The 22,269-nt window shown below is 43.5% G+C and overlaps 1 protein-coding gene across 1 annotated transcript in view; it reads right to left on the bottom strand.

Moving 5' to 3' along the window:
- LOC142119689 (putative ATP-dependent RNA helicase DDX60) overlaps window positions 1-21,939 on the bottom strand; it is a 388,335-nt gene extending 366,396 nt beyond the window's left edge. Inside the window, exons 1-2 of the mRNA XM_075194180.1 lie at window positions 21,223-21,939; window positions 19,853-20,040 (exon numbers count right to left, since the gene is read on the bottom strand). Coding sequence (XP_075050281.1) covers window positions 19,853-20,040; window positions 21,223-21,939 — 905 coding nt within the window. The remainder of the gene's footprint in view (window positions 1-19,852; window positions 20,041-21,222) is intronic.
- Between the last annotated feature and the right edge of the window lie 330 nt (window positions 21,940-22,269).

Here is a 22,269-nt window from a genome sequence, read left to right as displayed (position 1 = left end):
CTAGATAACTACCGTCCCATATCACTTATCCCCTTGCCTCCAAACTTCTTGAGCGGATTGTCTTCAACCGCCTCTCCAGTCACCTCTCTGCTAACTCCCTCCAATCTGGATTCTGCCCCCTCCACTCCACTGATACCGCCCTGGCCAGAGTCTCTAATGACCTCCTCTCAGCCAAATCCAGGGTCGAGTTCTCCCTGCTCATTCTTTTGGACCTCTCTGTGGCCTTCGACACCGTGAACCACCCCCTCCTTCTGCAGTCCCTTCTTTCTCTCTGCCACTGGCACTGTCCTCACTTGGTTCACCTCTTAGCTTGACAACCGCTCCTTCTCTGTTTCCACTCCCAACTTATCCTCACCTTCCTCTGCCCTCCCCGTTGGAGTTCCTCAGGGCTCTGTTCTCGTCCCTCTTTTTTTCTCACTCTACACTACCTCCCTGGGTGATCTCATCTCTTCCTTTGTTCTCCAGCACCACCTTTACACCGATGACATTCAACTCTACATCTCTTCTCCGGTACTTTCCCCCTCCCTCCTCTATTGTGTTTCTGACTGCCTTTCTGCCATTTCTTTCTGGATGCCTTCACGTTTTCTCAAAATCAACATTGCTAAAACTGAATTTATTGTTTCCCCTCCTTCTAAATCTTCACCTCCCCGTGATTTATCCATCACCGTTTGTGAAGATACCGGGTTTATCTGGCCCAATGCTACCTACTTCACGCTGGCTGGCCACCCATGGGTGTCTTCCTATGCCAGGGAAGTCTACCCAGTACCTTCTAGGATTCATAAAGTCACTCAGGCAAAGGCAGTTATAATAATACAACAGTATATTTATTGTCATACAAACAACACTAGAATATTATGTACACAGTAAATAATTGCCAGGCAGATTTACCACATCATCTGTCCCTTACCCCACTAGCTTAAGGAGTAATAGTCACCTGGCTGTCCAGACTTCACGACCCATGGATCTCTCTCAGCTGCATATATAGACTAGTAGAGAACGGATGAATAACAATGAATAACCTTACTGCAAGTCATCAATATACAATACACAATATACATATTTACACTTAGCTACAATGTCCCCTTAGCCACATGTAATTGGACAATGCAGTTGTAGTCTGGTGAGCTGGGGAACAAAAGCAAGGGCTATAAAAAGTACTTGCAATAATCCACATTATGTGAGAAATGAAAAACAGAATGGCTAGCGTATCACACTCATTTTGTCACATATACCTCCCCCACTTTTTTAGCCCTTGTTCCCCAGTGGCTCCCTTGCCCCAAGTTAACCTTTCTCCTAAGTCCAAAGTCTCTGGCCTGCTGTGGTTTCTGCTGGGTCTCATGGCAAGGTAGACAGCAGTACACATTTCCTCAATCTCCCATCAGGGTCCCATGGCTGCAGGCATATCTTCCCACCCAGCTGGAGTGGGGGTTTATGCTGCCCTGTGTCATAAGAGGAGTCAACAATAAAACTGGTCCACTCCAGTGCACACATCCATGGTAGGAGAGTTGTAGTCCAACATCCTTTGGGTGCCTTATCCACTCTTAATTGCCCAACTGAAAATAGTCCCTTGGCCTGTCCTCTGTTTCTGGAGACCATGCTCCCCTCCCCCACATATTCTAGTGAAAACTGCCAAGTGGCAGGCAAACTTTCTGGCTCCTTGTCCGTTTGTTTCTGGCAAAGATCCAATCCTCCCCTCCCCCAAACACTCAAGGGACAACTGCCCAGTGGCAGGCAAACATGGGGGCTCCATTAATTCTTTGCTGCTGGGGAATCCTCTGTCCCCCTCCCAAACCACTTGTGGGTGCCCCTGTAAGTATGTTGGTGTGCATCTCCCCTCTTCCGCTACCACATCCAACTGTTGCACTACTTCCCTCACCTCTGGCGCATCGGGGTAGTGTGAATCCTCATTGGACACAGACTTGTCCTCCTGGCAGCAAAACAGAGTGGATGGTCCAGTGCAGGCCTCTGGTATTGGGTCCTGGATTCCCAGATTTGGAGCTGGAGTGCGATGTTTCAAAGCTTGTGGGGCTGGGGAATCTTTCTGTGCTGGTGCCCTCTCAGACACCCACTCAGTCAAAATCTCATCTGCCAATTCTGCGTAGGGAAAGGTATAAGAGTAGTTTTCCCAGGGCCCCATGGTAGTGGCCTCTGACATGACAGATTCTTTATCCTCTCCCATTATTCTGTCATACAATCTGTAATCATGATTTCTGCTGAGATCATATGTTGAGCAAGTTTATAATTGTCTTCTGCCACAATTGGGTACAGCTGTACATCACTTGCACTGGAGAGCACACATGCGGTATCCTGCGATACTTCATTAGATAAAACATTTTCAGGCACAACAGGGGTGGATAACTGGCCTTTTCTGCAATTTTGTTCTAACTCAGACACAGTCTCAGGTGCCAATAACACTGGCAAAATATCAGAAGATGCTACTACATGGTACTTACTTGGTAGCTCTTTTCCATCCAAGTCACCAAATGGGAGGATTTCTCCTAATCCTTTCTGAGTAGTCAGAGGTACAACATCCTCACCAAGAAGATCTTCTCCAGTCTCCCCCAAGATAGTAGCTTGGGCAACTGTGTATAATCCACTGGGATGGACCTCCCCCTGATTAACAGACTGAGCAGCCATTTTTTTAGAGTGTGACAAAAGATATTGCAATTGGCATTTTTCAGTATTCACTCGATAACACTGATTCAGCCACATTTCAGTGTCAGTAAGTCCTTGTCGCCATACCTCATCCTCTGCTTCTTCAAAACTCTGTTGCAGACATTGCACTTGTTCCCAGAGAGGTATATGGGGACCTAAAGTGAGCATCCATTTCCTATAGTCACTGAAGGCATTGATGGGATTCTCCTGATCTTTTAACAGAGACGTTTGAGGATATCCCTGTGCGTGCAGTACAGATAAGGTACATCCCGGATCTGGCATTCCACTATCAGCTCCTTCATACTCATTGTCTCTAGTGGATCTGTAGAATCTGCTAATGGGACCGATTCTATTAGTACATTTGCAGGGGATTCATCAGGCATGTCCCTGTGCTGTAACAGTCCATTTCCATTTTGTTTGTACTGCTGATTATTGTTGTAACTGGATTTTCCCTTGGCCAGATTCTGCATAGTACAAATAACTTCATGTGTAAAATCATCCCATTCTGGCTCATACCAAAAATTACAGGCACTTGCTTCCTCTTTCAACATTAGGAACACATCCAACAGCTTCTCCAATTTCTCCCATAGACTGGCTCCTTCCCACATAATAATCTTTGGGCACTCCTCATCCCAATAATCCAAAATGTGCTGCATTGTGGTGGGGTGGTGCAACACATCCATATCCCCATCCTGCAGACACTGCCACAGTCCTTCATCACAGTACAGCTTTCTCCTGGTTGTACTGGACTGCTTCATCCCTTCCTTTGGGAACTTTATCAACACTGGGCTGTGATCTGCTCTCTTGTTCTTAGAGCTCACACCCATTTTACTTCCAGGGATCACCTCACTGTGATTTCCCCTCTTTGAGACACGGTTCCATCTTCCGCTCTCCTCTGGCGGGGTGCGCCTCCCCTTATCAAATCGGCACTTAGGCGGCATTTTCCCTCGCCTAAAGCCCACAATGCTTTTCGTGACACTTTCTACCTTAAAGCCTTTAGGAGTAAGTTCAGGATAATGTGGCAACTGGTTTCTAGTGCTAACTGCTTTGCAGAGCCCTGGAATGTATCACAATACATTTCCCCTGCAACTCTACCCAGAGAGGACCTGGGACTGAGTGACCCCACTGCTTGCCACCAAAAATGTGAAGATACCGGGTTTATCTGGCCCAATGCTACTCACTTCACGCTACCCAGTACCTTCTAGAATTCGTAAAGTCACTCAGACAAAGGCAGTTATAAAAATACAACAGTATATTTATTGTCATGCAAACAACACTAGAATATTATGTACACACAGTAAATAAATTCCAGGCAGATTTACCACATCATCTGTCCGTTACCCCACTAGCTTAAGGAGTACTAGTCACCTGGCTGTCCAGACTTCACGACCCATGGATCTCTCTCAGCTGCATATATAGACTAGTAAAGAACGGCAACTCAAAAGCTAGATCTTGCAGTCTTCATGAATGAAATCCCAGAATGAACACCCTTCCCCCCTGGAGTCACTCCTTATATCTCAGGTCTAATTTCCACAGTCTTTCCCCTCCCTGGGCAAACTCCTGGGTCTATTCTCCTTAACCATTGGTCAGTGCTGGACATGGGGGGGTTGGACAGGGGAGTGAAGATGAGCTGTCCTTCCCTAGAACCTCCCCTGTTAGATGGCCTGTCTGGACTAGCCTGGTGAGAACAATGGACACTAATTAGTTCTCCCACTCTAGCATCTTGCAACCAGATCCCTACTCATAATCCCCCTGGCTTCACTTTAAAGACAATGAATCACCCTACTGCAAGTCATCAATATACAATACACAATATACATATTTACACTGAGCTACAATGTCCCCTTAGCCAGAAGTAATTGGACAATGCAGTTGTAGTCTGGTGAACAAAAGCAAGGGCTATAAAAAGTACTTGCTATAATCCACATTATGTGAGAAACGAAAGACGAATGATTAGCGTATCACACTCGTTTCGTCACACCGTTAATAACACCACAATCTCTGCTGTTCCCCTACTCCGCTGCATGGGTGTCACCCTCGACTCCTCCCTCTATTTTGCCCCCACAATCAATTCTTGCCCAATCCTGTCGCTTCCAACTACGGAATATTGCCTGCATCCGGCCTTTTCTCTCTCAAGATGCCGCTAAAACTATCGTCCACGCTCTCTTCAATTCTCGATATATATATGTCTTTGGTTAATGAGGACTGTATTGCTATTTTAAATGTTCATAGAGGTTTAAAGTCAGTTAGATAGATATCGTATATAGATTTATATCAATATTTTAGTATAGGAAGTATTATGTAAATAGTAATATAGGTACCTCAAGTTTATAATATACTAGATAGATCTATGTTAGGTGCTATGCACAAAATGTTGTAGTGTTTTGTTTTGTTATGCTTATGCTATTGTTCACACTACAGTAGTATAATTTTATATAAAATTATAAACACCAATTTGGTGTGAGAATATTTCCTTTGTGTGTGCCTGTGGTCCAGTGTAGGGGAGTAGAGGGTTCCTTGGTCTCTCTCTCTGCATCCGGCCTTTTCTCTCTCAAGATGCCGCTAAAACTATCGTCCACGCTCTCTTCAATTCTCGTCTTGATTACTGCAACCTTCTCCTCACCGGCCTCCCCCTCTCCCATCTCGCCTCCCAGCACTCTATTATTATTACAGCTGCAAGACTTATCTTTCTTTCACACAGTGCTTCCCCTGCCACCCCTCTCTGCCTTGCCCTACACTGGCTCCCTTTCCCCTACAGAATCCTCTTTAAACTCCTCAATGTCACCTACAAGGCCCTCTCGCATTCTACTGCCCCTTATATCTCTAACCTCCTCTCCATCCACACTCCCACACTGATCACCTCATTCCACACCAGAATTCAAAATTTCTCCCATGCTGCCGTCCTCCACTGGAATGACCTCCCTCGCAACATCCGTCTGTCTCCTAATCTTAGCTCTTTTAAACGGGCTCCCAAAATCCACCTGTTCCTCAAGGCCTACCAGCCATCCACATAACCTTCTCCTTACCTGCCACTTCTCTGCCTTCTCCTGCGCTTGATCTCCTCTACTGACTCCTCTCATGCCCGTTGTCTGTTTCCCCTACCCTTAGTACCAAAGCTCTTATGAGCAGGGCCCTCTTCCCTTCTGTCTCAATTCCATTTCTTCTTCTTCTGCACCACTGTACTTGCTATGCTTGAAGATACTGATGTCTTGGTTATACTCTTTTTACTGTACAGTTGTACCCTTGTATACTGTCTGTATTGTATTTTTGTATTCTGTACGGCGCTGGAGATACCTTGCAGCGCCATATAAATAAAGATTAATAATAATAATAATAATATTAATAATAAAAAGAGAGAGGCTGATGAGTACCCATGTTTCTTATATTTTTCAAATGATTGGACACGAGCCATATTCGTTAGCTAGATAGGGATAGTTAGTTAGAATGATTGAACTTAATCAAATCAAGAGAAAGCAGCAAAGTGTTCTGTTATACAAGTAATATTTACAGAGAGGACATTGTCTTGCACTCCAGGCTGCCAACTGCTTTATATTGGAACTGAAAGAAGAAGGGGACTATATTCCAACTGCCTTGTGATAAAGCTGCATATCCATATAGATATATATATGTCTTTGGTTAATGAGGACTGTATTGCTATTTTAAATGTTCATAGAGGTATAAAGTCAGTTAGATAGATATCGTATATAGATTTATATCAATATTTTAGTATAGGAAGTATTATGTAAATAGTAATATAGGTACCTCAAGTTTATAATATACTAGATAGATCTATGTTAGGTGCTATGCACAAAATGTTGTAGTGTTTTGTTTTGTTATGCTTATGCTATTGTTCACACTACAGTAGTATAATTTTATATAAAATTATAAACACCAATTTGGTGTGAGAATATTTCCTTTGTGTGTGCCTGTGGTCCAGTGTAGGGGAGTAGAGGGTTCCTTGGTCTCTCTCTCTGGTGTTCCTAACTCCAGAACACTACCCCACGAAGAGCCTATAGTACTTAGACCAAGGTGGAGGCACTGCACAAAGTTGAACATTTGCAGACAGGACGCACAAAGATTAGTACACACACTCTAGCCGAGGAAAGGGGGTGTTACATGCATTTTTTTTAAAAATGCACATACACGGGCAATACGCACGTCCGTATTCAACAAGGACCAAATCTGAAGACATATCTGTTGATGAATATGGATCTAGGTCCGCTCTATTGTAACAGACAATACACTGCAGGATACTTCAAATACATATGTGGGTTATAAAGTCTCAAAAGAATGCACAGAAAAAAAAAAATTTCAATACATGTCACCTGTTAAGAATATTGTCGTTAATGACAAACACTAAAATATTTTAAAAAGTTGTTTTTATTTTTTCTCCATAAAATACATTTGTTAATATGTTCTGCATGTCTACTGCACATAAAATGCATTTTTAACAGTTGCTCCAAATTGCAATCACATATTCTAGCTTGCATACACAGCCGTCATCACTAGTAATCATCACTTACACCAGACCTGCAGCTGGTGCAAGTGATACGACTTGAATACACGTACCTCTGATATGCCCAAAGCTTGAGCTTGACACACCCTTAATGTAAATTGACAATGTTCATAGGTCCCATCCCCTCCCTGTTCTGCCCCTGAAATCGTAGGCTGTAGTAAGGGTTCTTTGAACTCAAAGATGAATTGAACGCTGCTGCGTTCTTTGGCGTATGCTCCAGTTCTGGGAATGCGCAGTGCAATTTTATACAAAATACGGCACGTATCGACATTTTTCGATCCTTAATGAATCAGGCCCTAGAGCTCTAACTCTACTTCTTATTTACTTAATTTCTTTGAATCTTACCTGGTATTTGGTAGATCACAATCATATGCACCTTCTGTCCCTTTTACAGTAAAGCATGCCCGAAAGTGAGGCACATACTGCAGTCTCTGCAAGGAACGGGCACTGTAAGTTAGAGAATCTAGAGTAAAAAAAAATAGTTTGTCAGAAAATGAAGGATGAGATCTTGCTTTCACAAATTTTACACTTGACTATAGGACATTGTTAATTAATTTAATTCAATGTAAATTCATATTTCAAATGTAAAAGTAAAATAAAGAATACTACAAAGAAGTGTGTACAATTCAGAAAACAACTGTGGAAGAATGTGTGAGAAAGGTATCTCTGAAGAAACAATAGCCAGAGTAGCTTAAACTTGTTAGGAACCCCCACAGCCAGCAACACAAAACCCGGAGTCTACTCAGAAGTCTGGTTTTCGCTGGAGCCCCTAGTGGTGGGGACAGACTTGGCCGCAGACAGCTGAGGGTCGTGAATTGTGCTCTGACTGGGGAGAACCCAGCGATGAGGATAGGAGTAATAGCAGAGTGAGGTCCACACAAGGGTCGAGGCCGGAAGCAGACAGAATATCCAGTACACAAACCGGGATCAGAGGTCACAGGCAAATCGGCAGCGTAGGAGTCCAGACAAAAAGGTCAATGGGCACAGGCAATTAAACGTAGTCAGGAATTAGGCAAAAGGTCGGCACCAAGTAATCAATCCAATGGTAACAGCAACCAGGAACAAAGCAGGCTAGTCAGCAGCAAAGCAGGAACTATAACCGGCAGGGGAGGATTGCCCCTCCCTGCCTTAAATACTAGCACTGGTCAATAGAAATGCCTAATTTGCGCACGCACCCGGCTGCCCTGGAAGCCGGGATGCGGCGCTACACCTGAGGAGCGTCCCGACCATTGCCTTGGCAACGGTCGGGGTAAGGCGGAAGTGGCATCCCGGTCGTCATGACGACGGCCGGAACGTCCGGAAGCAGAGGGGAGCATAACAAAACTGTGACAAACAATGGAGATGATCTTTGTTCCTACCATATGCCTCATTTTGTAAAAATGCACCTACAAATTTGTGAAAACATATTTGGTGGTTGAGCATGATTGAGTCGTTTGCAGAGGGGCAGAAGTTTTTGCTAGTGGAGGGATGGAGTGGAGGGGAATAAGAGTATTCTTTGCAAAACATAAAGTAGGCCCCTAATTTTGCACAACAGTGTAAAAACACAATTTAATTTTGTGGAGTTTGACCACTGAATCAAGATAAAGAGATGGAGCGTACACATCTTTAGGGGCATTGCTTGCTGTGCTCCAGCTAAGACCTGTCGGACTTCTGATCTCGCACTATACTTTAAATGGGACTCATTGGGGGGAATTCAATTGGCCGCGTTACTGCTGAAAGTAACGCAGCCCGCACACTATTACTGTTAATACGGTAATTTTAACCTCAAAAAAATTACCGTACTAATGGCAATAATACGCACTATTACCGCAGTAACGGTAATAGTGCGCGGGCCAATTGAATTCCTCCCATTGTATGCCTCCATGTTGCGCTTCAGCTGAGAAATGCATTTTTAGGTGCACTCCGAGTAATGTAATAAAAGGCTTTACACACAAAAGTGACACATGTAATAACAACAGCTCCAATGTCACCTAAGTCGTGTTTTAGGAGACAATCTTAAAAGATTTATCTTATGAAAGGGGTAGTGGACTTTGATGTTGGATTTACACTTTTGCACAAACCACCTCTTCAGATTCTTCTGCCTTATCACACATAGGCACCCTTCTAGTGTGTGGAGTCATCTCCTGAGAGAGTAGGCATGCACCTTGATGTACGTTGGACAGATCATCAAGTCACACTGTTGCAAATACAAGCCTTTTGCACTTTGTAAATGAGGCCAAATGAATTTATATGGTTGCTCTTTATGAATTAATAAGGGTGCTACTATGTCATGCAAGTCTACTCAGCAAGCATTGAAGAACAAAAATATATAATGTGATGGTGTAAAATTATAAAAACTAAAGCTTCCTAAAAATGGTTACCTCCTAAAGACATACCACCTCCATAGGTCTATGTTTAGTCTCATTGATTAAGTAGAATATGCCACTGTATAAGCCATTAATTTCACAATTAGTCTATTCCATGCTAACTATCTCTATCTGCACCTGCCTTTTATACATCCATAATACAGTGCATAACACAGTGAAATACTGGAGATGTTACTATAAATTTTGCAAGGATATCAACTGTAAACCTATGCACAAATACTATTAATTCGACTTACTTTTTCTCTGTAAGTTGCAATGCAATGTCAAGTAAAACCTGCTGGTAACATATGAAAAGTATGAACTCTGCTTCTCCAGTGTGACAATCTTACATTTGATCTGAGTGCAATGCATTTGTGAAGAGGTGTGTCATGTAGGAGAGATAAAGCAGTTATGTTTCGTTTCTCTGCCTGAAACCATAGTGTCATTCATTTCTACATACAAAACTAAGCTGCTCCTTACAGGTTTTTAGACCTGGAGTTACAGTGGTGACACCCCCAGAATTAACTCCTTAGCACATTCATATAGGGTGGGGCACCAGTAAAATGTTGAAGAATAGAATGAGTTGAAGCCCTGAGGGCAAGATATCTGCATTTTTGGAGGATCAGGCATTTTGCACAGGCAGACGGGAGCAGTTGGAAGAGGCGCCAAGGTGCCTAGTTTTCTGGAACAGTGCGAAAATGATATTTCCTTTCGTCGTGTGACATTATTGAAAGCAGTATAGAGAGAGAATATTTTAGAGCTTACTTTTGCCATTTCCACACCGGGAAAAACGACTTCAGTTTGCGCCAGCTCAGAAATTCTTTTGGTCTCCTCTTATACTTATAATGAGACCTGTTTTGCACCTCCATGTTGCACTGCAAAAAAAGCCACACACACACAATATTACCAAAAACAATTCATATATCTTTTCATTCTAATCATTTAGTTAAGCTATGAATGAGGCTAAATTGAGCAGTATTTTAGGAAAAAAACTGAAATATTTATTTTGGTCAAAGATTTAATGTCATGTTTACAGTTGTGGACAGTTCTCCTGTGGGTCATGTTAAAGGAATTCACAATAATGAATAAGGCTAGGTACACAATAGAGGTTTTTCAGCCAAGTCTCGGGCCAAACACCCGATAAACATCCGTTTAACCTGATATCGCATTAGTGTGTATACTTAAGCGATGAACGAGAGTTGTTCCAAAGTACCGAGCATTGTTTCATTTGATTGTTCGTTCTGTTTAAAAATCTCGTTCTAACCGCCTCCTGATCCTGCAGTGTGTAGGAATTGATGACCAATTGCTCGACCAACTGCCGTTAGTTCCTCAAACAACGACTCCTTTCTGGGCGTTTGTATGTAAATTTAAGATGTCCCTACCTCCCCCACATGGTGCATTCTCAGGACTTCAGGCAACTAGTAATAATGTACTCTTAATGGAGAATCAATAGTAAACCTGTTTTACACGCTCCATATGATATTTATGTGTTGATGTATGCAAGTGTATACAACATGTATTCTTACCACAATTGCAAATACACATTCTCATTACAGTATCATGTATGCCCTGAAGTGACATGTGACCTTATATTAAATTGCTTATTATTATAATATTGTTATGTTTATGTGTATTGATTTTACATTATAGACAATAAAACCTCTATGTGTATAGAACTGTATTAAAGTATATATATAAAGTCTACAGATGTGTATTGTATAGATGTGTATTGCATATGTCACCTTGCAGAATTTAATACCTGCACCCACCTTGTGTGTCTCCCAAAAACCATACATGTGTATTGCATATGTCACCTTGGATAATTTAACTTCTGCACCCACCTTGTGTGTCTCCCATAGACCATACATGTGTATTGAACATGTTAATTTATTTTGCCTTTATTTCAAGTCTATAATTCTTGCTAGTGCATCAAATAAACGTTTGTATTAATAGCATTTATTTTTCAACAATATCCATAAAAATGTATGTAGAAAAAAGTAATAGCATAAATTCTTAATCCAGTAAAATATTAACGCTTAACCTAGCTTCTGCATTCTGACATTACTTTCTCATAAACGTCTAACAAATCAAGGACATTTTTCTTCAGTTTCTTGAATCTTTTCTTAAGATCATTGATGTTTTCCCTTAATTCTCTAAAATATTCGTTCAACTTTTCCATCTTCTCGACCACACCTTCCCCATCTCCGGAAGACCTACAAATACTACTGCGTGTTACATCCTTCTCTCCTTCTGAACTTTCGGCAGATATGACGATGATATCTATCTATATGTGTTAGGAGCCGCAGCGGCCACGGGCACCGCCACGACTCAGCTCTGGCCCCGCCTGATGTCACTTCCTGCAGATGGTCCGACCGTTGCCAATGGACGGACGTCGTGTATGTCTAACAGCGCGCCCCGGCAGATAGTACAGCCTGGTGCATGCGCTGATTTTCTCCCAGCCTGCGGGCTGATTAATTAACGTGGCACTCATTAGTCTGGCCCTGAGGGTTATTATTATTATTATTATTATTATCCTTTATTTGTTAGGTGCCACAAGAGTTCTGCAGCGCCGTACAATGCACAAACAGTAGACAGTACAGGGTAGTACATTACTGAACAGAAAACAAAAAATACTGACACTTCAGGAGCTCCAAGCAGGCTAATACAGTAGAGATGGAGCAGAAGAGCTGGTAAAGACACAAGAGGGAGGAGGGCCCTGCTCAATGAGCTTACATTCTAAGGGAGGGTGAACAAAACTCAGATACAGAGGGAGTGAGTTGGCGTATAAAGGAGGGGAGGAGGGGTTATGTGGAGGGTGGGTAGGCTTTGAGGAACAGGTGGGTTTTTAGTGCCCGTTTGAAGGAGCTAAGAGTGGGAGAGAGACGGATGGAGCGAGGCAGGTCATTCCAGTCAAAGGGGGGCAAAGCCCTGATTGGCCAGCATTGGTATTTAAGGCAGGGAGGGCTTAGCCTCCCTGAAGATTATAGCGCTTCTGACCCAGTCTTGCTGACCTGCTCCTGTCTGTTGTACCCTGTCCTGTGGATACTCTGTTGGAAATTCTGTGTATTACCCCTGCCTGAATTTTGGACTCTGCCTGTTTGCCCGTGACCCTGACCCTTTGGCCTGTACTTTGGACTCCGCTACGTTGCCTGTGACCCTGACCCTTTGGCGTGTTTATTGACTACACTGCTTGCCTGTGACCCTTGACCTTGGCTACCGTCTAATTATCCGCTGCCTTTTATCCAGCCTACGCCTGGAGTAAAGTCCTTAGGGCATCTGAGTACCGGTGAGCATATCAAGCTCTAAGGGAAAGGCGGCTGCTATAGGTGAAGACTTCGGCCATCTTGTTCTGTGAGTTGGTGATCAGACCGTCAGCCTAACAATATGAGGAAAGGAAACACATTTTATCATACTGAACGAAGAAACGGAACAAAAGTTTGTTTCTTCCAGAGTGCTGCTTGAAATCACTTTATGATGGAGTCCCTCTTGGGTTTTGTGCTGTTCCATAGCATCTGTAAAATAAGCGTAATTTTTTACTCCTCTTGTTGTATTAAGATTTCACAAGGATTTATAATTACCTTATTTACGCTCCATTTTCATGTCTCCAATTTCTACCTCTGATATTGCTTGTTTTACAGACACTACAGCTTCTTATATTTTAACTTTTTCAGCAGCTACGCAGCACACCTCATTGTGCATTCTTGTTTCTGTAAATAGATGTAAAAGATTTTTTAATCATACAAATCATTCTTTTTAACCGTAAATTACTAACACCGTTCACTAACCAGTTTTAAACATTTGTAATAACCACTTGTAATACTCACTTTTTTAATGTTTTTTTTGGATTCTCAAAAGCCTTCTCTGTTCTTTATTTTTTAAGTCGGACCACTGGTTTTGGATTTGCAATTTTGTCCTTCTTTACCCAAGTTTATCCCTGATCTGAGTGAGGAGTTTTCTGCATAATCACTTCTTTTCTGTGACTAACTTTTTGGCATTTCTGCTTTTGACAGTCGTAGTTGTGCAGGTCCTACATTCTCACCATCATCTCCATGTCCCTTGAGCTCATTGGCTTTGCTTTTTGATGTCCGTTAATTGCATTTCCTCTTCTCCATCCCCCTCCACATCTCCATCACTTGTCACTTTTCTGCACCTGTTCACCATCCACCATCTTTCTCGTACCACCGCTGCCAGACTGGCTCCTCTCTAATTTTATAGACGCAGACATAAAAGTTTGCAGTTGGTATGGACCAATCATGGCAGGTACAGGTACAGAATGGAGCATTGTGGGTGAACGTTCATTCATGTGTAATAATCTCATGTTGCTGATATATCAGAATAATCTACCTATAACTTTCCATAGAATATGAAGGGATACTGCAAACGTTTTACCTGCTTTCATCACTATTACAGCAAGGTACGTACTTTATAGCACGAGAATTTCTGTAATTTTTCTTGACTTTTGCGTATGTTAAATATAACATTGCATAATTTTTTTGAATGTTAACTGTAACGTTTGTATATTTTTTTGTGGTGTCTATGATAATAAGCTGGTATAAGTGTGTTAATTATTGATACACGTTCATGTTGGCAACCTTTTCCAGTATGCATGTCATGAACATAGAGAACTTACAGTTATTTATAAGGGTTAACCCATCACATAATTGTGGGGAATAAGGGATAAATCATAACTGCAGTGTAAATATGTTATATTAAATGAATCCATTGATAAGTTCAGCTACTAAAGTGTAAAATGTGAAGACAGAAAGTCTGTTGTATGCGTATTTGCACATTCCAGTGTGAGAAGATATGAGTGCTGTGAGATATATCTTGACACAAGTTAGTTTTTGGACACCTGAATAGACTTTGTGGGGCCGGTCACAGCTGGACATCCTTGCTGCATTTTGAAGGCCTATACAGGTATATAGAGATATAAGCTTCAAGGAAGCTTATATTTCTTTAAGCTTTAAGGAAACTGTCTTCATAGTTCATATTTTCATACTAAGGAGCAGAAATCACACCAGGGTCATGAAGGACAGATACGGGTGGTATTCGGGAACAGCTAAAATCACATATCTTTGGAAAAGGTATGTCACATTGTCCAAAATTTCATCCTGTTCAGTATCAAAAGATGGACAAAGTCATAAGGTATGTATTAATAATAAAATTGGGTCAGTGTGACACTCCACAGAAAAGTTTGGTCACATAGTATAATTGAGTAGTAAATCAGACAACATGCAAATGGTGATTGAAAAAGTGACAAATCTACGGGTGTAGGAAGAGGTTTGGAAGTGTCTTTAAAAAGCTGAAACGAGTTAAGGCAAATTGTCAGACTTTTTGGGAATTCAATTCACATTGATAAGCTGTTCATCTTCTAAGCCAATTTTCCATAGCCAGAAAAGGCAATTCATGTAAGTGCTATTCTGAATGTAACCCCTTTTATTTTAAACTGTTTTGCTTGTGTATGTCAATCTATTAATTGTTTATTCGTTATTTTTCTTTATATCTGAATGCCCTGCACTTTTGCATATAAAATCTATCACTTAATATGTGGTGTCCTTGATACGCTAATGAATCCATTAGCCTATTAAGAAGAATATAGTTCGGCCAAGTTAACCCTTTGAATGCCAGTGTGTGAGTTGTTGTTGCATTTGATTAACAAGCTGTGTGTGCTTGCATTTACATTTGTGTAACAGTCTGGAGGTGTGAAGACTTAACCCTTTGCTTGCTGGTGTGGGTCTTGCTAGTCTGTGGATAGCTAGAAGCCTTGTGTGCCATTGTATATATTGGGGTCCTATTGTCCGTATTCAATAGGTGGTGGAAAACCTGAAGTATGTTAGGTGTAAGCGCTGTTTGGAGTCCATTCAGTAGGCCTATAACCTGTGTGATAAATAGAGAGAGACTGCAGGCTGGAATCGTGTGACCTCATATAGCAAACACCCCAAAGTCATGGCAGCTGGGAGCGTGTTTGTGACAAATTGGTGGCATAACGGTGGTATTATTTCATTCTTTAGAGTATTAAGCGCATGGTTTAAGCAAATAACTCTTGCACTTATAAACTGATTGTAACCTTGAAGGAATACAATAGTTTTACAAGGACAAAACTCGGGGCTTATTATTATTTTTTTTGAAGACATACGTGCAAAGCAGTTGCCTTCCCTCTCTCTGTTTTTTCTTTTCTATCTTTTATTTTGTACCGTAACTGAGGAGATGGCTGCGGCATATAAACGCATGACAAAGGAAGCGCTGATTTCACAATGTGAGGATATAGGAATTCCCACTAGTGGCAAAAGCAAGGAGCAAGTGATTGAAGCTCTCGCGCAGAGAGATCAGCACCAAACCGTAAATGTGTCCCAGGAAGGACACAGCCAGGATTCAGAAGTGGACCTGACTGTGGATGTACAATGTTATGAATGAAGCAACACATTTCGTACAGCTGTTAATTAATTAATCAGCAGAAGAAGGCGGAGGAAAGTTTATAAAGGCTCTCAGTATGGATATCTTGATTGGTCCTCTGAAGAAATCACTTATTGTGATTAGAAAGGAAGCTGAGTACTCCGAGGTGTTTTATTTGTCATGTTATACAATATTCTTAATTGTGTGCTACCAGATCTTATGATCCACGCAAGCATTTAACAGGCTGCCGAGATACTCGACCTTCATTCTGACTGAGACTAATCAAATAGGAGGAGTAAGTGAGTCATAGGGCAACAGAACAACACATCACGGAAAGGAGACACATTACGGGGATCAAAATTGCAGTTTTTCAACAATATGGTACCCGTTCATATTTGATATGAGGAAGTCGCTTTCTAACAGGCTGCTTTCAAATTGACCCTAGTCTCTCTCTCTGTCTGTGTGTGTGTGTATGTTAGGGAATTTAGACTGTAAGCTCCAATGGGGCAGGGACTGATGTGAGTGAGTTCTCTGTACAGCGCTGCGGAATTAGTAGCGCTATATAAATAGCTGCTGATGATAATGATGATGTTTGCCATCAAAGGCACCGCCACAGTTTGGGAAATTCCACAGACTTTCTAAATCTTCAGCAATAACTTGCCATTGCATAAAACTGAAAGACAAAGATTGTTTAAATGTTAAATTGGTACATGCATGTAATGATATACTCACTACTTTACATTTTGTTTTCATTACACAGCCAGCTGTCCTACCTGAAGCAGCAATCTCTGCTTCAGGCAACATAATACACCTATGCCAGCCAGCTGACACTAGACAGCCAGGACATCACAGATGTACCAACACAGCAACTAGGTGGTCAAAGGAGGAGAAAAAAAAGAGTATGTGATGTCGAGCAAAGTGATATGCTAACAGAAAAGATGGTAGAGTGTGCAAACCATTTGATGTTGCAAAAACCTCGACAAGACAACTTTGATCTGCAAGGAGCAATGCTTGCAAGCACAATAAGAAGTGCTAGCAGAGCAATGCACATAGAGATGGAATGGTTGGTATATAACATCATTTGTAGGGCAGCCAGGGAGGATCTGGTGTCAGACACTGTTTTAACAACATCCAACCACACACAGGAGCAAAGACATTTCGGACAGGCACCATCATATACATTTTGGCCACTCCACATGCAACATCCCATCATGGGAGGAACAATCACTTACCCTGCAACCCTACATGACTTCCACACCTATAGACACAAGTATGCGACAGTATACAGGGAGTCTATCCCCAATGGAAAATAGCGTAATTTTGCATTATGATCAGCTGTGAACCCCTTAATTGTTTTTAATGTATTGCACAGTTTTATATAATCTGTATACTTTCTATTATAGTAAAATAATATTTATTTTTTAAAAAAAACAAAAAACAGAATAAGAGGATTTATGTACTTACGTTAAATCCGTTTCTCTGATTCCGTCTGGGGGACACTGCTTTACCATGGGTTGTGGAGGGGAGCTGGGAGTTGGCACCTAACTAGTTAACTTTAGTGCTGCTGATAGACCCCTCCCCTCTACAATCCCCCTGCCTCTTCCTGTACAATCCAGTTAGTTTTAAAAAGCCCCAGGAGAAAAAAGGGCAGTCAAACAAGAGCACACAGAAGAATAACAGAAGGGAGGGATCGCAGTGTCCCCCAGACGGAATCAGAGAAACGGATTTAACGTAAGTACATAAATCCTCTTTTCTCTTTCATCCAGTCTGGGGGACACTGCTTTACCATGGGGACGTTCTAAAGCAGCCCCTAAAGGGTGGGACTACTCTGAAAATCCCGCTCGTAAAGCATTACGAGCGAAATTTGCATCTGCTGATGCAAACACATTAAATTGATAAAATTAAGTAAACGTATGGATAGAGGACCAAGTGGCTGCCCTGCAAAGCTGGTCTGCAGAAACACCATTCCTTGCTGCTCAAGACGCCCCAACCGATCTGGTGGAATGGGCTGTGATTCTCTCCGGCACAGGACGGCTAGCCTTTATATAAGCCTGTCTAATGGTAGACGTAATCCATCTTGCAATGGACTGTTTTGAGGCTGGCCAGCCTCTCTTATTAGCGTCATAAAGGACAAATAGAGAGTCTGTACGTCTAATCTGGGAAGTTCTCTTAACATAAATGCAGAGAGCTCTAACCACATCTAACTTTTCCATCGATTGCTGATCCGTATGGGAAGAAGATGAGAAAACCGGAACTACGATTTCCTGGTTGAGATGAAAAGCCGACACTACTTTTGGTACGAAAGAAGGGAGAGTTCTTAACACCGCTCTGTCCTCGTGGAAAACCAAATATGGTTCCCTACAGGACAGAGCTCCTAATTCGGAAACTCTACGAGCCGAAGCGATAGCCAAAAGAAAGAGGACCTTCCAGGTCAACCACTTTAAGTCTGCCTTACTCAAAGGTTCAAAGGGGGGGCCCTTGAGCATCTCTAGGACCATGTTGAGATCCCATGGAGCAGTAGGAGGGACATAGGGAGGTTGGATATGTAAAACTCCCTGGAAAAAAGTCCTAATGTCTGGCAATTCGGCTAATTTCTTATGAAAAAATACAGAAAGTGCCGAAACCTGGACCTTTAGGGAACCTAGCCTAAGGCCTGCTTCCAGGCCATTTTGAAGGAAGGCTAATAGACGGGAAAGCTGAAAAGAGGACGAGTGGAACGTCCTATTTTCGCACCATCTAATGTAGGCCTTCCAAATCCGGTGATAGATTCGAGAAGAAACAGGCTTCCTGGCTCGCATCAGAGTCTGAATTACACTGGGCGAAAAACCTCTAGCCTTCCAGAGGCTGGCTTCAACAGCCATGCCGTTAAATTGAGCTGAGGTACATTCTGGAAATGGAATGGACCTTGCAGAAGCAGGTCGATTCGATACGGAAGGCAGAACCCCAGCCCTTCCGCCATAGATATGATGTCTGTGTACCACACTCGGCGCGGCCAAGAGGGAGCGATTAGAATTACTGGCAGAAGGCCCTGCCGAACTCGTCTGAGTACTCGAGAAAGCATGGGAATTGGGGGAAACAGGTATCCCAACCTGAATTCCCATGACATCGTCAAAACGTCCACTGCCGCCGCTAAGGGATCCCTTGCTCTTGCGCAAAACTTGTGGACCATCCGGTTGTGTCTGGAGGCCATGAGGTTTATGTCCGGAAGACCCCACCTGAGAACCAGAGACTGGAAGACATCCGGGTGTAGAGACCACTCCCCCGGCATCAGCTGGTTTCGACTTAAATAGTCCGCCTCCCAGTTTTCTATTCCTGGAATGAAAACCGCCGATATTGCTGGGACATATTGCTCTGCCCAAACAAATATTTGGGCTGCAATCTCCATAGCCGCTGCACTCCTGGTTCCTCCTTGTCTGTTGACATATGCCACGGCCGTGGCATTGTCGGACTGAATTCTGACCGGTTGGCCCTGAAGAAAAGACTGGGCTCCCCGGAGAGCCAAGAGAATAGCCTTCAATTCCAAAACATTTATCGGTAGAGTTGATTCCTGAGGCGACCAAATTCCCTGGAGTCGGAGGTGAAGGATTACCGCCCCCCAACCCTTCAGGCTGGCGTCTGTCGTGGCTATGATCCATGACCATTGTGCGAAGGATTTTTTGCCACGCTCATGTTGTGCGGACACATCCACCACTGAAGAGATTCTCTCGCTTTCTGAGAGATCTTTTGACTTTTCAGGTGTAGGTGTGACCCTGACCACTTCGATAACAGATCCCATTGGAAACATCGAGAATGGGCTCGCCCGAAGGGAATGGTCTCGAAAGAGGCCACCATCTTTCCGAGTAGCCTCATGCACAAGTGCATTGAGGGGCTGGGGTAAGACAAAACCTGGGAGGCTACCGACTGAATAGAGGAGATTTTCTCTGCTGGGAGAAACACTCTTTGCCTCCTGGTGTCCATGATGAGTCCCAGGAATACCATGCGCTGACACAGGATCAACTGGGATTTCTTTGAATTTATTAGCCAACCGTGGCCCTCGAGAACTGCCTGGGTGAGGGACAGGTGATAACGCAGGCAACCTTTTGAGGAAGCCTTGACGAGTAGGTCGTCCAAGTAAGGAACGACCTGAACTCCCTGCAGGTGAAGACATGCTGCCATAACTGACATTATCTTCGTGAAGACCCTTGGCGCAGTTGAGAGGCCAAAGGGGAGGGCCCGAAACTGATAGTGAGCAGATCCTACCGAGAATCTGAGGAGAGACTGGTGGTGGATCCAGATGGGAATGTGGAGATAAGCGTCCTTTATATCTATGGACGCCATGAACTGATTTATCTCTAGGCCGTTTATTACTGACCTCAGAGATTCCATCTGAAATTTGTCCACCCTTAAGTGAACATTGAGGCCCTTTAAGTTTAGGATGGGCCGAAAGGAGCCGTCCGGCTTCTTGACTAGGAACAGGTTTGAATAAAAACCCCTTCCTTTCTGCCCATCTGGCACTCTGCAGATGACCTGCTGGAGTAAAAGAGAGGCAACACAATCCTGTATAGCCCATCTTTTTAAAAGATCCTGAGGTAGCGGGGTCTGGAAGAAACGCTGTGGAGCCGGGCCCAATAGGTCTATTCTGTACCCCTCTGAAATGATTCTCCGAATCCAAGGATCTTGGGAAGATGCTGTCCACTGTTTCTGAAACAGGGACAGACGTCCTCCCACTGGCGCCCCCTGTAGAACAGGTTGGTCGTCAGGACGCAAGCTTTTCCTGGGTCTTAGCGGCCTGGCGCTTGGAAGTAAACGAGGATCTTCCCCTAGAGGAGGAGCCTCGGGAATTAGATTGCCTTCCTCTGAAGGACTGACCCCTTTGGAAGGAGGTCCCTCGAAAGGGCTGTCGGAAGGAGCTATTCCTCTGAGCGCGGCTTCTGTTAGCGTATACTGGCAAAGAAGTGCTTTTGCCCCCCGTAGCCTGGGAAATGAGGGTATCCAATTCCGGGCCGAATAAGCCCGCTGCAGAAAAGGGGATGGTTTCAACGGACCGCTTTGACTCTGCATCACCTCCCAGGATTTCAGCCATAGTGTTCTCCTTGCTGAAATGGAGGCCGCCTGAATGGCAGAGGAAACCGCCGCTGAATTCTGGGCCGCCTCATAGAGATATCCCGAAGCTTCCTTTAAATGCAAAGCAAGGGGAAGGAGCTCGGAGTCCTGTAAAGCTTCTGCCAGCTGGTCTGCCCATGCTTCCATGGCTTTTGCTACCCAGGCTGAAGCAAAAGTGGGTCTAAAGCCAGAACCCGCAGCCGCAAATATTGATTTGAGCTGGGATTCTACCTTACGGTCATTGGCGTCTGGAAGAGACGCTGAACCCGAGGCTGGGAGAAGAGTATGTTTAGCCAGGCGAGCAATAGGAATGTCTACCTTGGGAATACTCTCCCAGCGAGTTGCCTCTTCCTCCTGAAGAGGATACAAAGAGGTGAACCTTTTGGGAATGAAAAACCTTTTCTCAGGTTGTTTCCAAACCCCTTCAGCAATCTCTCTGAGTTCTACAGAAGGAGGGAAACGGTTGGTTTTTCTTTTGGCCTTATTGAACAGATTTCTGTCCCTGGGGGAAACCTCCTCCGGCTCTGGGAAGTCCAGCGCCTGTCTAACCGCTAAAACCAAGTCATTAACAAATTGGTTTCTAGGGTACACTTCCTGCTCTGAGGAATGACTATGGTCAGCATCCGAATAGATTTCCCCCACTTCCTCAGACTCTTCCTCCGAATCTGAAAGGACCACAAGGGGATTTACCTCTCTAAGCCTCCTTCTCTTAGCAGGCGGGGCATTAGAGGAATCTAGCAACTGGTTAAGCTTGTTTAATCCCTTCAAAAAGGCTGTAGACCAAGCCGGGTCTGTATTAGCAGGGGCTGGGTCAGCCTGTGATGTGGAAGTTCCCGGCAAACTCGATCCACTGGCATCTGAGAAAGCCTGGGGGACTGACTGCGTATTAGTATTGCTAGCCACCGAAGTTGCCACAGTTGATAGCAACTGATTTGATTGAAAAACCATTTGGGCTAGGGAGGTAACCGACTGTGTTAGGGAGGTTACCCAGGCCGGTTCCTCAGACGAAGGGGCTGTAACCTGCTGGCTTTGCACAGAGGGGGCCCCTGCTTCGCATGCAGCGCAGAGCGCCAAAGGGTCCTTCTGCCCACACGGTAATTTAACATGACATTTAGAACATGAGAAATATTTTGCCATAGGGCCCTTTCCCTTATCTGTCATTTTATATAAAGGAAGGCACACCAATCACACAAAATCAATCTAGCTGAATATACAGATAGAGATAAAGGAAGAGAGAGAGAGAGAGAGAGAGTAAAATATTAAAAGAACAGAGTAAAT

Source organism: Mixophyes fleayi, chromosome 1, assembly GCF_038048845.1.
Source record: "Mixophyes fleayi isolate aMixFle1 chromosome 1, aMixFle1.hap1, whole genome shotgun sequence".
Lineage (NCBI taxonomy): Eukaryota > Metazoa > Chordata > Amphibia > Anura > Limnodynastidae > Mixophyes > Mixophyes fleayi.
The sequence above is the reverse complement of the archived record's forward strand: the minus strand, read 5'-3'. Positions and strand labels throughout refer to the sequence as shown.